A 14,533-nucleotide genomic window follows, 5' to 3' on the forward strand; every position below is an offset into this window, starting at 1 on the left:
TAAAATAAACTATGACTCTTCGCACCTTACGTGCAAAGCTTCACACAACTCCCACAATTAATTTCTCATATTGAGAAAGAACTTTGCTGTACGTCATTATCACAAAAGCTCTGTGGGACAGACGGCTACAGAATCTACTCCATGTGTTCATTTTAGTGTAGAAAGTTGCTAAACTAGACCAGATTAGGTATGACAGTTCTTTACCCGCTTTGCCAATCTGAACAGCCAGTTTGGTGAGCTTGCCCTGCAACACACTCTTCTCTTTCTTGGGAACGCTGGTCTTCTTCTTCTCTCTGTCCTCTACCTCCCCTCCCTCTGCACTCTTCAGGGGCTGCATCTCCATGGCAACACCCCCGTCCTGCTTCTTGGCTGAAACACGCACACACACACACACACACACACACAAAAAGAGATACTCTCTTAAGCACTGCGCTTGCAGATGACATAAGCTCATCCAACATCCCAATCAAGCTTTGCAAACACATGCACACGTGTCCTGAGCTTCTACCTTTGTTCTGATTGTTCTCCACAGCTCCATCAGGTTGTTTTCCTGTGAGTTTAACAGAGGCGCATACAAAGAGAAGGGAACAGAAAGACAGACAGTACTACGATTAAGCAGTGTTTGCATGTGTGCATATTCATAGTCACCCAGAGTTCAAATTTCTGATCTTAGGACAGCCAAAGACACAGAAAACCACAAAGAAACAATACTTAAGGGAAGAGTAATAAAGGTACACACATCGTCAGACACCGGGTAGGGAGACTGAGAGACATTTTATATGTTTAAGTCCATCATAAGTCACTTTCACTGCACCGTGTAATGGGGTCCATTTATTGGCTGAGGAAAGGAGCGGGGCAAGGCAGACAACTTTATGCTCACATACCATTGGTGACTGTGCTGTAACTGGCATCTGCAGAGATGAGCAACTGAGTACTGTCCTCTGTTTAGGGAATGTGTGAGGAAGGAAGGTTTTGAGAGGATTTGGCAAAAAGGGAAAACGAAAGAGAGCAAAAAGGGAAGAATAAAAAACTCAAGTAGTAAACGTGTTTGTACGCACGACTGTCCTAGTAGAATGTTTGTAGATGTAGAATGAAAAAAAAAAGAACATAATCTTAAAATGAGAGACAGATCAAAGAGAAACGCAAACAGCCTCACAGCAAACTCACATTACATGAGGAAAAACTAACAAGTTATGGCATTTGTAGAAGTCTTATGAATAATGTATTAGCTCCAGTAAATGACTGAACGATCCAGCCCACAGACGCTGCTGCAATATATAGTGCGCAACAGAGACTTGCAAACACAATGAGGACAACAAGTGATAAAGAGTATTTTTTCATAAAATAAGCATCAATAGCTAATTTGTTGCTTTCCATTTCTGCATTCCAGGATGGCTTTTCAAGATGCCACAACTACTACGCACATTCCCATGCAGAAGTGAGGACTGCAGTGGTAGAGGCATGGATGAGTGCACTGGTAATGATATTAACCTTAAGTGCTTCTGAAAGTATGTGTAGCCTCTGTTGTTGTCTGCAGCTCTGCTCTGGCTGCAGGGCCCTTCCAAAACAAATTTCAGCATAGACTAATGCTTCATGAGTTGACCAACCAACACTCTTCCCTGAATCTCCCCGGCTCCCTCGCTCTCCCCTGCTCTTTCAATAATTGATTCAATCTGCAGCCTCTCTCTCTCAGATTAAGGTGGGGTGGGAGGAACAGGGGAGAGCAAAGGGAAAGATGGGAAAGTGAAAGAGGAGCACAGGAGTGGGGTAAACAAGAGACCAAGTGAGAGAAATAGAGAACGGAGGGTAAGCAGAGAGAGGGGGCACGAGAACGTGAGACAGTGAGAGAGAAAGAGGGAGTGGAGAGAGGGATGGAGAGGATGTGGGCTAAATAATCGATGAGGTTAAACTGGTGTGTTTCCTGTTGAAGCTCTTATCTGAAATCAGTTAGGCACACGACTAACTCTACACACTCACACTTACATACACTGCTGCTTAAGTGTCAGCATGGATGGTTTATTAGAAAATGGGGCCCTGGGCACAGACATGTAAAAGCCCCCCTCTCTTGTTGATTGCTTTGGCTTCTTTGTGGTCATTTTTCATCTCTTTGTTGTCCTTTTGCGTCTCCTTGTAGCCATTTTGTGTCTCTGGGTTGTTTTTTGTCTCTTTATATTAGTTTTGAATCTCTGTAGTCTTTTTGTTTGTGCTGCATATCTCTGTGGTCATTTTATGTCTATGTGTTCGTTTTGTGTCACTGTGGTCATTTTGAATCACTTTGCATGGTCGTTTTGAGTCTATTTGTGGTAACGATGTTTCTTTTTGTTTTAATATGAGTGACTTTCCAACAAGTCACTTTAAACAGAGCCCAGGTGCCCCTGACCCCATTGGCCCATTCAGTAATTTATCCACGTGCGTGAGTTTTGATTGTATCATTTTACGTCCTATTACGTCCATATTCGAAGAAAACGATTTGTGCTTCTAATGTATCACTAAATATTACATAAAACTACAAAAAAGCTGCAGTATATCTTCAACAAAAATATCTCTCATGACAGTCCGAAACACAATCCTGTAAATTCAGTGTCTCTCTGCTAGGTCCTCTACTTCACTTACCTTTCTTCTCCTTCCCATCTTCCTCCATCTCTCCAGCACCCAGCAGGGTGAAGATGATGCCCGTCTGCGAGTTGACACCCACAGCTGTCACCAGCATCCTGCCTGAGCCCTCCATCACATGGGTACCTCAATGTCCAAAAAGAGAACTTGTTTAGATACAATTAGCAGCAGACCCCAAGTGGGCACAGATTTTAGCCAACACATTTGTGTTCTTTCATGTATTTAAATAATTCTATTTATTCATTAAATTCTATTTTTCTGTGTTTGACTGGTTGAAGCTCCCTGCATCAAATGGTGCTCAGCACATATGGGTTTCCAACTACAGACAATCAAGACAATCACATGACAAAGAAACAAAGAGACCATTTCTAAAGGTCCAATTTACATGACAAACATTTTCTGTTATGAAGGATACAGAGTACTACTTAACCAGCATGCATTATTCATTAATAATTAATATGAACTCCTATGGCATTAAGCATTGTCTTTAACAGTTGTCTGACAACATTTACTATGGAAATAGATCGTGACCATTTATCCTAATAAGGCTATGGACTGAGATACGCATATATTTCATAACAAAAATGTGTCTATACCATGATAAGAATATTTTGTCCTCCAAGTACTACCAGCAGGGTAGCAGAGAGAAAAAATCAAAGATGTGATAGCAAACCTGAGAGCAGCATGGGGTCCTTATCCACAGACTTGCGTACGTGGTCAGACTCTCCTGTAAGAGAGCTCTCATCTATCTTCAGGTCGTTGCCTTGGACCAAGATACCATCAGCTGGCAGAAGGTCCCCTGAACACAGACGTGCATACAGACGTTGTGGTTCATGTCAGTGCAAGGGTGCCTAACAGGGACATTTATGTATCAGTATCTCTTTAGTTACACAAACTACTATATGTTACAGAGATAAGCAGTACAGGAATAGTCAACATTGTGGAGAAAACATTATGCAAGACTGGGAGCAGAAATAAAAAAAAAAACCTACCAATTATTAAAGGACATGTAGTACGTATGCTTTGACAGTTTTGATTCAATGGTGAAAAGAGAACTGAGATGAAAAGGGTTTTCATGAACACTCAATTCACTTTAAGAAATTCAATTCAGATTGGCAGAGTTTGTGTCTGAGAATTTTAGTGAAATACTTTTTCAGCTTTACTGTCTTTTGAGTCTTTCACTGCAGGTCAGTTTTGCTTCCTTTGTGATGATTGTTTCTTATTTTTTAGCTACTCTATAGTGTGTACAATTAATCATTCAACCTGACATATTAATTGATTAATCGATAATGAAAACATTTGTATGTTGCTACTCTTTTATCCAATAAGCATGTGTTGGTCTCCTTACCATATTTGACCTGGGCCATGTCCCCCACCACCATGTCAGACACGGGGATCTGGATGACATTTCCTTTCCGCACGACAGTGAACTTCTGTTCTTGTTCAATCCGACTCTGTAGACCCCGGAACTGCTTCTCTTTGGACCAGTCGTTAAACGCCGTCACCAGGACGACACACACGACAGACAGCAGGATGGCCGCACCCTCAATCCAGCCGGTGTCGCCCTCGCCTTCATCCTCTCCTCCCACCGCCACGTTCCCACATGCTGGGAGAGGGGAATGGAGGGATGGTTGGTTAGATAAGTACACAGCTGTAGACATGATATCACAGCTGGACCAAATAGTATTTAACCTGCCTGAAACATCAGCTGGTTGGTGGTATGGCTAGTTTGGGAGAGGTTCATTTTCTTTGCTATTAGTTATCAAATGTAAGATGGAAAGCTGTGTGATCCAAATGTAAATAAACTCAAGAGTATGTATGTAATTTACTACAATTCACAGATGAAAAAAGGTTCATGTCTTACAGAACATGAGTATAAATGCTCATGTTGCATCACTCTACTTAAAGAAACAGGAACAAAGTATAATATGTAGATTCATAAACACATCTACAAAAAACTCCGCTTTATGAGACAAGGAAGGATTTGTTGATGGAAGAGCCTGATACATACATGCAGTGATATTCAGCTCAGCTGAATCATTTACTTTGGTTAAACTTCTTCTATACCTGTCAACCCTCCTGTTTTTCCCAGGATGATCACGTATTTTAGAATTCTCTCCCACTGTCCTCCCGTTGAAATATTTTCCTGTAAGTCCCCAGTATTTTTTACCTTTCTAAAAATAAAAAAAGCCACTGGGCGTATTTGATATGTTATCTACATTCCCCTCCGTTATTGCAGGTGGCAGTATGTTGCTGTAACATCTAGTGACGGGAAGTCATTCACTCAAGCGGCACCTGCCAATAAAACAAGAAGAAGAAGGGGAAGAGCGGTTGAATAGGAACAGCAGCCTGGGGACTGGATGAACATGAGAGGGATGGAGTGCCGGCCAAATAGGCTAAAGTATCTCACAAATGGGAGGAATTTCTCTCACTCACCCTACCACTCCCTTCCATTTTCATAATCACTCTCTTCTACAAATTGTCTCACTTAACCACTAACCTCTGAAAATCACAACTGAAGCATAATGTGTATATGATGCATATCCTCATTCTAGTATCTAATTCATAAACAAACGTGTAAGAGCTGAATTTATATGCCCTTTATTGTTTTCACTTTTCACATTTACATAATGCAGGGATGTACAGCATTTCACTTTCAACCAGGTCCCACATTCAGACCACGTCACTTACTTAATGTAGGAATTACTTGACCCAATCATTGTTGCACTGCTATTTTAAATGAAGTGGTTGCGTAGTGATGATTTAAGGATTCACTGTGTGTACCTTCGTCTAAATGTAAGTGTTATGTGGACATGAGTATGGGGCTAAAAATTTCATTATTTTCATATCCCCATGTTTACAGGTATTCATTGAGGTGTGCTACAGAAAAGCTTCAAAGGGAGGTAACAGATATTTGATGTATAACTCCACTTTCTCACTTTATTTACTACTATTACCCATGAAACTATATCTTTAAAGAGACTATGTAACTTTAAAATGAAACTTTTAATTCAGATGCAATAAAGTACACTGTTGCTCAATTCAATATGCTCACAGGTTTTACTGCTATACTTGGTCTGATCAGCAAACTTCATGTAGATGTAACTCAAATCAATCATTTATTTTGGCTTCAAATTTGTGCGACTGTTTTACTCATTTTACACTTTGTGACTTTTTATTATTAGCATTTACCATTAACCAAATATTCCCAAATTAAAAGTTCATTAGAGGGTTTTGCTGCTACAGCCTTACTTAGTCTGGTATGAGAACTTACGGAGGCTCAGGTTAGCTAACTTTAATACATATTGCTCTGTAACTGACATTACTGAGTCACTTTGCTCACAATTTTTATTCGAGTGTGAAAGTTATTTCTTGGAAATGGCAGTTTGACCAAACTATCTTAACTCAAGGTCCCCTCTGAACAGCAGCTTGTAGTCTTTATCAGCGGATTGGATTTGGATGCATTCTGCTCCTCTTTTGTCAATTCTCTTTTTGTCTCTACTTGTGCTACAGAACCTTCAACACATAAAAGCAACTTGTGGCCACAATGTTGAGCAGCCTTTGCACAGTTTCTGTGACCTCTCCCTTTTCTTTTGCTTTCCCCTTTCTCTTTAAAAAGCCAAAGCTCTTTTGCAACCTCCTAAATTTCTTCCTTTCTTCTCTTGCTAAAACATTTGATTCTTCCATGTTTCTACTGTCCTCTTTAACCAGGATACTGGGCGATACCATGTGCTGATCAGGATTTGTCTTCTTCCTCCTCTATGTCTCTCCACTATTTCTCTCCATCTATCATATTCACTCTTTTTCACATAGAACCTCACCCCTAAAACATTTGGTCTTACTGCATGCCCCACTCCACCTGCCCCTCTCCTTACATTCGGAGTCCCCTCCTGGAGGCTGGTAGAAAGACAGGCCGAGGGAGATGATGGCGGCGGCCTCCAAGATGATGAGAGTGACGTCCTGTAAGGCCTCCCACACGAGCTCCAGGAAAGTCTTGGCCTTCTTCGGGGGGATGAAGTTATGGCCGAACGTTTGGTACCGACGCTCCATGTCTGCCGGGTCCCCACTGAGACCTGAGAGATGGTGGAGACGGAGGAAGAGATAAAAAGAAAGACATAGGGAGGAAAACGAGGGGTTAAAATAAGAAAGGTTGAGATCTTTCTGTAAAAAGATTCAAATCACTTAAAGTGAAATTCACATGGCAGGAATGATCAAAACAAAACACGTCTGCACACACAGAGACACATTCAGTCACTTTCATGCTGTTTTAAATAAAATGTAATTTCAGAGAGAATTATGAGCAAGTACCCGTTTGAATGGTTCCAGGTTCACTTTCATTCATAAAAGATTAAAATTCCATATAGCACTATTTAGCAGGTATAGTTTATCACCAGGACACACAAAGCCAGTAGAAATTCACACTGCAACACAGATGCAAAATAAATATTCTCAAAAAAGCCAAAACCTACAAGACAAACTTTCTCTACCCAGTAAAATAGTTCAAAACAAACAAAACACAGTAGAATCTGTGAATTTTGGCTCTAAGTTTGCTTTACTCATCTCCAGCCTCCCTGCAACTTCTCCATCCTCACCCTCCTCTTGGTTGATTCAGTTTCCATGGTGACCAGGATATCAGGTCCAGGGCTTCCTGTCTCTAACAGGTTTCTGCCCAGCAACAGGTGATGTCATTTCTCCAGCGTGCTAGGTTTGGAGCAGAGCTTTTATTTATTTTATTTTTTATTTTTTTACTGATTAGCCGCAGGGGAGGGGGAACTTTGTATGCTGTGGCTGGCCCAGAACGGTGACTATCTTTGCGTCCGCTTGCCTGTGTGTGTGTGTGTATGTGTGTGTGTGTGTGTGTGTGTGTTTGCGTGGAGACATCCTAGTCCAATGTGCTTGCTGCAGGGAGTCATATGTTGCTCCCAGTGATGCCGAAGAGTTGTGTAGCAATATGACGCTCAACAGGGTTCAGGCCAAGGCAGGAAGAGACAGAAACAGAGAGAGAGGAAACAGGTGACCTTATGCTGAGTAATCGCAGCGAGCTGTATACTCCTTCCATTAGTCCATCCTTCCCTTTCTCAGCCATCCCTCCTTTCTTCCCTTCCTCCTCATCCTCTTCCACAGCCTCTCTCGTTGGCTCTCCTCCTCCTCTCTTTTTCTCCCTCTCTCAATCTCCCCTTGATGTGTCCTTGACAATGCGGCAAGCTGTTCTAGCTTCCCCCCCATCACCACACACACACACACACACACACACACACACATACACACACACACTCTTCCTCTCACTCCCTCTTTCTCATCGTTTCTCATCCTCCTCTTTTCTGTCTATTCAATGTGGATATAATGGTCTCATACTGCAGTGCTGTGGTATCCATATCTGTGTTTGTGTGTGCGAGACAGAGAGAGAAAGATCCCATTCTGTATTGGTTTAACCCTCACTCTGCTCTGTGTATCACATTACAGATGATGCTCAGCATCATAATATATACGCCTGTGGTACATCTACCCCGGTGTGTGTGTCATACATATTTGTGTAGTATGTACTTCTGTTGGCACGAGTATTTCTCAAGTGTATACATTTCCCATGTATCTATCTGATCTGCCAATTCATGTTCCTCCTCTGTGATTAGTTGTACTGTAATCATAATAAGCAGAGGCAGCAGCTTTTGTTGTACTGTCAAACGCCTCAGATCTGGAGCAGAAAATCTCTTAAGCTGTGAGATCGAAACATCAGCCGGAAGTTTGAGCAGTTCAAGTAATGACATTGGATTTCCATAAGGTGGGAAACATCTTTCTGCTTCTGTGTTTGCACTTTGGCTGGTTTGTCACAGCAGATGACAGCATATGTAATTTGTGAAAGTCACAGTGCAGCTCAGTCCAAGTGTGTGCAAGGCAGCAGCATTTGTGTGTGTTGTTTGCCAACTATGCTTTGTAGGGACAACTGCAGATACATGACACGTGTGTGTGTGTGTGTGTGTGTGTGTGTGTGTGTGTGTGTGTGTGTGTGTGTGTGTGTGTGTGTGTGCGTGCGTGTGCTGGGTTTGTTGGGACCTGCTGCACTGATTCCTGACCAGCTCAAAGTATCAAATTAGCAACACTCAACACAGACTTACTGCAACTCAACACCCACCAACTCTCTCACTTTTTTTCCATCTCTCTCTCTCACACACACACACACACACACACACTCTTCCTCCTCCATTCACCCCTCTCTGTTCCTCACCCTCTCCATCTCACATCTCTCAGTCGTCTTTCTCCCTCTCTCTCTCTCTCTTTCTCTCTCTCTCTCTCTCTCTCCCTTTCTCTCTCTCTCTCTCTTGCCGACTTTCCCAGCCAACTTCTCTCTGCTGTTGTGTTGCTAGGTTACAAACTAGTTGAAGGAGTGGGCGTAGTGTGGTACCACACCCCTGCATGAACACACATGCATGTGCACACACTATAGACACAGACGATCCTACCCTCAGTCGTCATTACAAATCTCTGATTGGCATCCTCAGACGTTAACTTCTTCTTCTCTCACACACAAAAACAACAAGAGTGTGTGTTTTAGTGTGGTATCAATAAAGCTACAGCATTAGTCCAGAAACAACGTGTGTGTGTGTATTTCTTAAATAACCGGCAGATTAATCGGCAATAAGAATTAACCTTTAGTTGCAGCCGTAATGTGATTAAATGAAAGAATGAAACAGTTGCAGTCCTATGCATGAACCCACACTTACAGACACAGTGTCTGCAATCATTACAGGTGTGCTGAGATTCGAGTCAATCCTTGCACACTTTTACTCCATTCATCCATTTGTTAATTTACTCTAACTGCTTTCCATCCATTCATCCACTATAATCCCGTCATCCATCATTAATCAATTCACCCACCCATGTTCTCCACCAAAAAACTGTCTTCCACAGCCAGGGTTACTCTCCACATGAGTAAAATGTGCTTTCATTTCATTCTGCATCCTTTTGTCTGATTTGTGTTGTACTGCCGTGAAACTGGTGCATTTTTTAAATAATGCACGAGTAAAATAGAATGAGCGCCGTCTTTGTCAGGTTCTGTGATCAAAACATTTTGTTAGCGAGTTAAAATTTGGCAAATTATTGGTGCCCTTGTGTAATCTGTTTTATTAGTTTGATGATTTGGACAGGCAGCAATATCATTCATGCAGAGGTGTTTGTGTGCGACTCCACAATGTCATCCTTCATTCAACTCCTCTCAATTCATCTCCCTGCTAATCCATCTCCATTCATCCTTTACAAATCCATCCATCCAGCAAGCTAGTAATCGGTTCACCCATTCATGTATCTACTCATCCACCCAACCATTCCTCCATAAGTCTATTTATACAACTTTGCTGTCAACCATTCATCTACCTAGCCATCTACTCCTCCATTATTATTGATTTTTACAAATTCAACCATCCATACACCTGCTCACCATCAGTGGTGCTGGACTGTAGTCTTTGACAGAGCCCCTCTGTGTCTCCGTAGCTGTCCTGGATCTTCTGCAGGGCGTCGGCCCCTCGGAGCTCCATCAGCTCCCTGAGCTCCTCCACCGTGACCCCGAAGTCCCCCCCTGCATGGCTGCCATCTGCCCTTCCTCCTCCTCCGCTCCCGGCTCGAGTCCCTTTGGGATAAAACTCCACAGCACTGTTTGCCATTTCACCCATCGTGGCTGTTGTTGACATGTCAGTAAGGTTTTTTGTCTGTTTTGGTCCTCCCTTCTCTCCTGTCCTCAACTCAGTTCCACTTTCGTTTGTTTGGTGGAAGGTTGATCATGTAAAAAATTTGCTAATATGTTGATACACTTAAAACCTTTTAAAAAATTTAGTTTAGGGGCATCAAAGGGGCGTTTGTTGTTTGTTTGTTTCTCCTCACTATCTCGGCCTAGCCTCCCACTGCTCCTTTAATTCTCCATAACAGGAGGAGGAGGTTGAGGGGGATCAAGGACAGCGAGCAGGGGCACTTCAGAAGCGTGATATCTGAATGAATCCAGCTTTCTTTTCCTTCGTCTCCTCTGCGACTCCGCTCTTTCCTTGTTTCTGTCCCCCTCCCTCCAGGGTCACGGCCAGTCCATGGACGGACGGACGGACGGACGGACAGACGGGCTGACAGACGTACAGACGGGGATGGAGGGATGATTGAAGGATGGAGAGAGGGGCGAGCGGGGCAAAGGCGGCTGATGAATCAGAGACAGGAAGTGGATCCAGTTCAGAGGTAGCTATTGCTGCACCACCAGGACCTAAGAGAGAGAAAGAAAGAGATAAAACATTACCACTCTGTTCTATTGATCTGCCTCACTGTCATTACATCAAATCATTTCTGAGGCAGAGATGAGGCATGCTGAGACTGGACTCAGTTGTAAAACTTGTTCGTTTGATGCACCATACTTGATCTAACACGATCTAACAATACACAAGTATGACTTCATGTATACAGTCATGTTTAAAATGGTTACAAACATGATACATTTAATAATCTATAAAAGTAAGATCATTACTGCTATAATCACAGCCCGAAAAGAAACTTCTGCTTTTCCACACATTTTTCTCTGTAAAGACCTTTGTCTCACTTCATGCAATGTTTAGACCAGCGTTCATTGATTTCTTGACCCTCTTAACCCTCTAACTCGTTAAAAAACTGTAACACAAAACTGACATATCATTACTTTATAAAGTGGATATGACTAATCTGTTAGCAAACAGTGTCATATATACAAATCCAGTTCACATTAACTAATTTAGTCTGTCCGCTGGTTAGTGCTGGGTAGGCAGCGTACAACAGCTGCAGAGTTCTATGTGTATTCATTATTACAAGGTACACCTTTCCCATTGTCATTTCATCCATTGTTCATATAAAAACACAAATTATATAAGCTTTAAATATTCTCACAGAAGGGGAAAAAAGCATTGGAGAAAGCATTACTCTTAAAGTGCACACAGCATCTTAGATTGAGTTTCAAACTGTTGTTTCCCACCAAAATTATTTTCAACGAGCTCAGAAAATTCAGAAGGAAAAAAAATAAAGTTGTAACATTTTTCATCTGACATTATTTGTACTGGATATTGTCACATCACCACCACCTGAGTAAACTGTTCGAGGATGGCTTCATTCTATATTGTTCTTGGTCCGTAGCTCAATACTTTCTGACTTCTCTGATCTGTCTGTGGCTCTCAGCTCCAGAACACCTCATAAATATATCAATGCAGTGATCTGTATATTGTTTGTGAGGTGACCTTGGGTGTTATGAAAGGTGCCATTAAATAAAATGCATTATTATTATATTTATATAATTATATAGTTTCATTTTTAAAAAGGCTCAGACATTTCCTTAAACAGCTGCTCACTGTAGTTTTAATCAGCCATTACTCAAACAGGAGCAAATTTGTTGGGGACTATTTTCAGCAGCGGATGAATCCACATGTGGTGCTCTAATGAGTATTTGGGGCAGCAGGATGGTGTATGTGGGACCGAGTCAGAATAATCTACAGTGTGTGTTCACAGTGATGAAGGAACATGTCACCCAGTGCTGCAGTGAGGCTCATAGGTGTGTTTTTAATAGATTTTGGACAACAATTGAGCTCTATGGCACAATATGTGATGTCTGGTTAACCCAGATACTGTTACTTCAAACCAGGTACGTCCACTTTGACACAAACCACGCCACGCCTGGACACATCCAGACGCCTTGTATGTGCGATTAATTCACGTTCCGTTTGTCCGGCCTAATAAAGGGCTTGTGAGACCTGAAAGTGGGACATTTTCTGAAGTGAGCCGCTCTTGTTGAATCAACTGAAAGACAATTTTTATAATCACTAAATTAACATTTCAACCCACCTCTGGAACTGATTTAATTAAAATAAATCTGACACCAATAGCGTTCAGTGCCGCCTAGTAGAACGGCAACCTGCTTTCCCTCAGCCTCAACGACTAAGACGAAGCCTCATCCCACATGAGCAATTAACACCGCCTGTAACTAAATATTCTCAGCATCACACATGACACAACATACTCTGATTTCCCTATCAGGGCATTTTACAGAACTGAATCTCATCATTAATTCCTCTTCCCTCTGCTCCCTCTTGCATCTTCTCCCTCCTTTTTCTCCTCTCTGCCCTGCCATGCCTCTATCCTGACTGAGAGTGTTAGTTTATGACTGAGTCACCCTGCTCTGCCTTTGAAGCTTCCTCTCGCTCTACATCTTTTCTTATTTGCCTGCTCTCCTGTCTCTCCATTTGTATCTATCTCTCTACTCTATCTATATGAATTCACCTTCCTCTTTTCCCCCTCTCCTGACACCCTCATTTTGTCGCTCTCGCTGTCTATCTGCTTCCTGCTACTGCAATCATTTATTTACTCAGCCAGTCGCACATTTTCTTCTCTTACTCACTGATTCTGTCTGATTTTATAACGCTCATGCCAGAAAAAGCTCTTCTGTTCAGCCTCCCAACGAGGCTATTGTGGCTAACTCTGACGGTGTCTGTCTGCTTGTCTCAGAGCTTTGATATGTGCATTGTATGCGTGTGCACATGTGAGCCTGCATAACACAGACTTTGTTACTCGGTTTGTTACGCATTCCTAACTCTTACATACAAACAGACACACACATAAAGATACTGTCCACTTTAGCCACAGGATGCAAGCATCACGGATGTACAGTTAAACAAAGACACTAACACTCCTGCCCAGAGACATCACTTATATGATCTCTGCTGTGACACACGCACAAATGTGTCATACACCACAGCGCTTTCTAAATGAAAGTAAGAGAGAGATGGAGAGCCAGAGAGAGAGAGAGAGAGGCAGCTGTCCTGGCTGAAAATGTGTTTGAACATGAAAAGAGTCAGACAAAAGGTCACCACAATCCTCAGCAGCCTGCCCATTTATCCTGAATGCTAGCCCTGCTTCTCCGCACACTACCCCTCTGAGGATTGGCGCGATTTGATTGTTTTTTTTTTATTATTTTTCTTCAAGAGAAAGTGGCTACTCTTCTCCCTCGGGTATTTTCTCTTTATCGCGGCAGCAAGAAGGTTGAGAAGTGTACAGAGTGAGCAGGTCCTCACGGGATTTGATTCTAGGCCAGCGGGGCTTTGTATGCCTTATTACTGTGTGTGTGTGTGTGTGTGTGTGTGGGTGCGTGCGCGCGCGTTGGATGGGGCAACCCATGAACACACACTTGAGTTCATTTGACTAAACATGTATGTGCGCACTTATGTGTTTCTGACTGACTGTGCTCACACTCCTGTTGTGTGTGCATGTGTGGGAACTTGTCAGTATTTCATCTCCCTGCCTACACTGCTACACTGGCTAGCCTGCGTTCCACCTGTGCACCTGCAGTCCTACTTTCTGACAGGCATCTGAAGGGTCACCTCTGGCAGGGCCCTTATATCTGGGCTGCTGCCTGTCGTCACTGGCTCGGTGCCAGTCACACACTTCTGTAAAGCCCAGTGGGAATAGCACACTTTGAATTCGACACAGTCAGTGGCTGGAGCCATTAAAGGTGGGCCGCCAAGGTATCTGCATTACTGTAGAGCACATTAAAGGAACTGGATGATGCTGACGATGACGAGGAGGATGATGGTGATGGTTTGGGGGGAGGGCATGTGTGGTGTTTTTGGGAAGAAAGAAAGAAAGCAAGCAAGAAAGAAGAAATAGGCTACCTGGTTAAGACTGACCCCTCTGAGGTGTATCCATCTCTCTTACATGTCACACACATGCACAGACACACTCAGTCTCATGTACCTCCCACATGAGACACTATCCACCTCCACCCAAAGCTGCACACACACACTTAATTCTTGCAGTTTCCAGCAAGATTGTGCATTCTGTGCTCCATGCAACTGTGTTTCCCACACAAAACGACCTTTCCTGGTCACCTTCAGAAGCTCCCTCTGCTCATCCCCATCCTCAACACATAAGGCAACAG

The 14,533-nt window shown here is 42.7% G+C and overlaps 1 protein-coding gene across 5 annotated transcripts in view; it reads right to left on the reverse strand.

Moving 5' to 3' along the window:
* atp2b3b (ATPase plasma membrane Ca2+ transporting 3b) overlaps positions 1 to 14,533 on the reverse strand; it is a 45,109-nt gene that overhangs the window by 29,296 nt on the left and 1,280 nt on the right. For 4 of the 5 annotated variants that reach the window (XM_038723076.1, XM_038723072.1, XM_038723073.1 and 1 more), the window contains exons 2-8: positions 10,046 to 10,849; positions 6,489 to 6,686; positions 3,962 to 4,219; positions 3,287 to 3,412; positions 2,614 to 2,739; positions 509 to 550; positions 205 to 369 (exon numbers count right to left, since the gene is read on the reverse strand). In XM_038723076.1, coding sequence (XP_038579004.1) covers positions 205 to 369; positions 509 to 550; positions 2,614 to 2,739; positions 3,287 to 3,412; positions 3,962 to 4,219; positions 6,489 to 6,686; positions 10,046 to 10,295 — 1,165 coding nt within the window. In that variant the 5' untranslated portion in view covers positions 10,296 to 10,849. Of the gene's footprint in view, positions 1 to 204; positions 370 to 508; positions 551 to 2,613; positions 2,740 to 3,286; positions 3,413 to 3,961; positions 4,220 to 6,488; positions 6,687 to 10,045; positions 10,850 to 14,533 lie in introns of those variants that run through there. The other variant, XM_038723074.1, reaches the window with a different exon arrangement.

The sequence above is a fragment of the Micropterus salmoides genome, unplaced genomic scaffold (assembly GCF_014851395.1).
Source record: "Micropterus salmoides isolate LMB-PRFRI ecotype aquatic unplaced genomic scaffold, ASM1485139v1 Ms_hic_scaffold_16, whole genome shotgun sequence".
Taxonomy (NCBI): domain Eukaryota; kingdom Metazoa; phylum Chordata; class Actinopteri; order Centrarchiformes; family Centrarchidae; genus Micropterus; species Micropterus salmoides.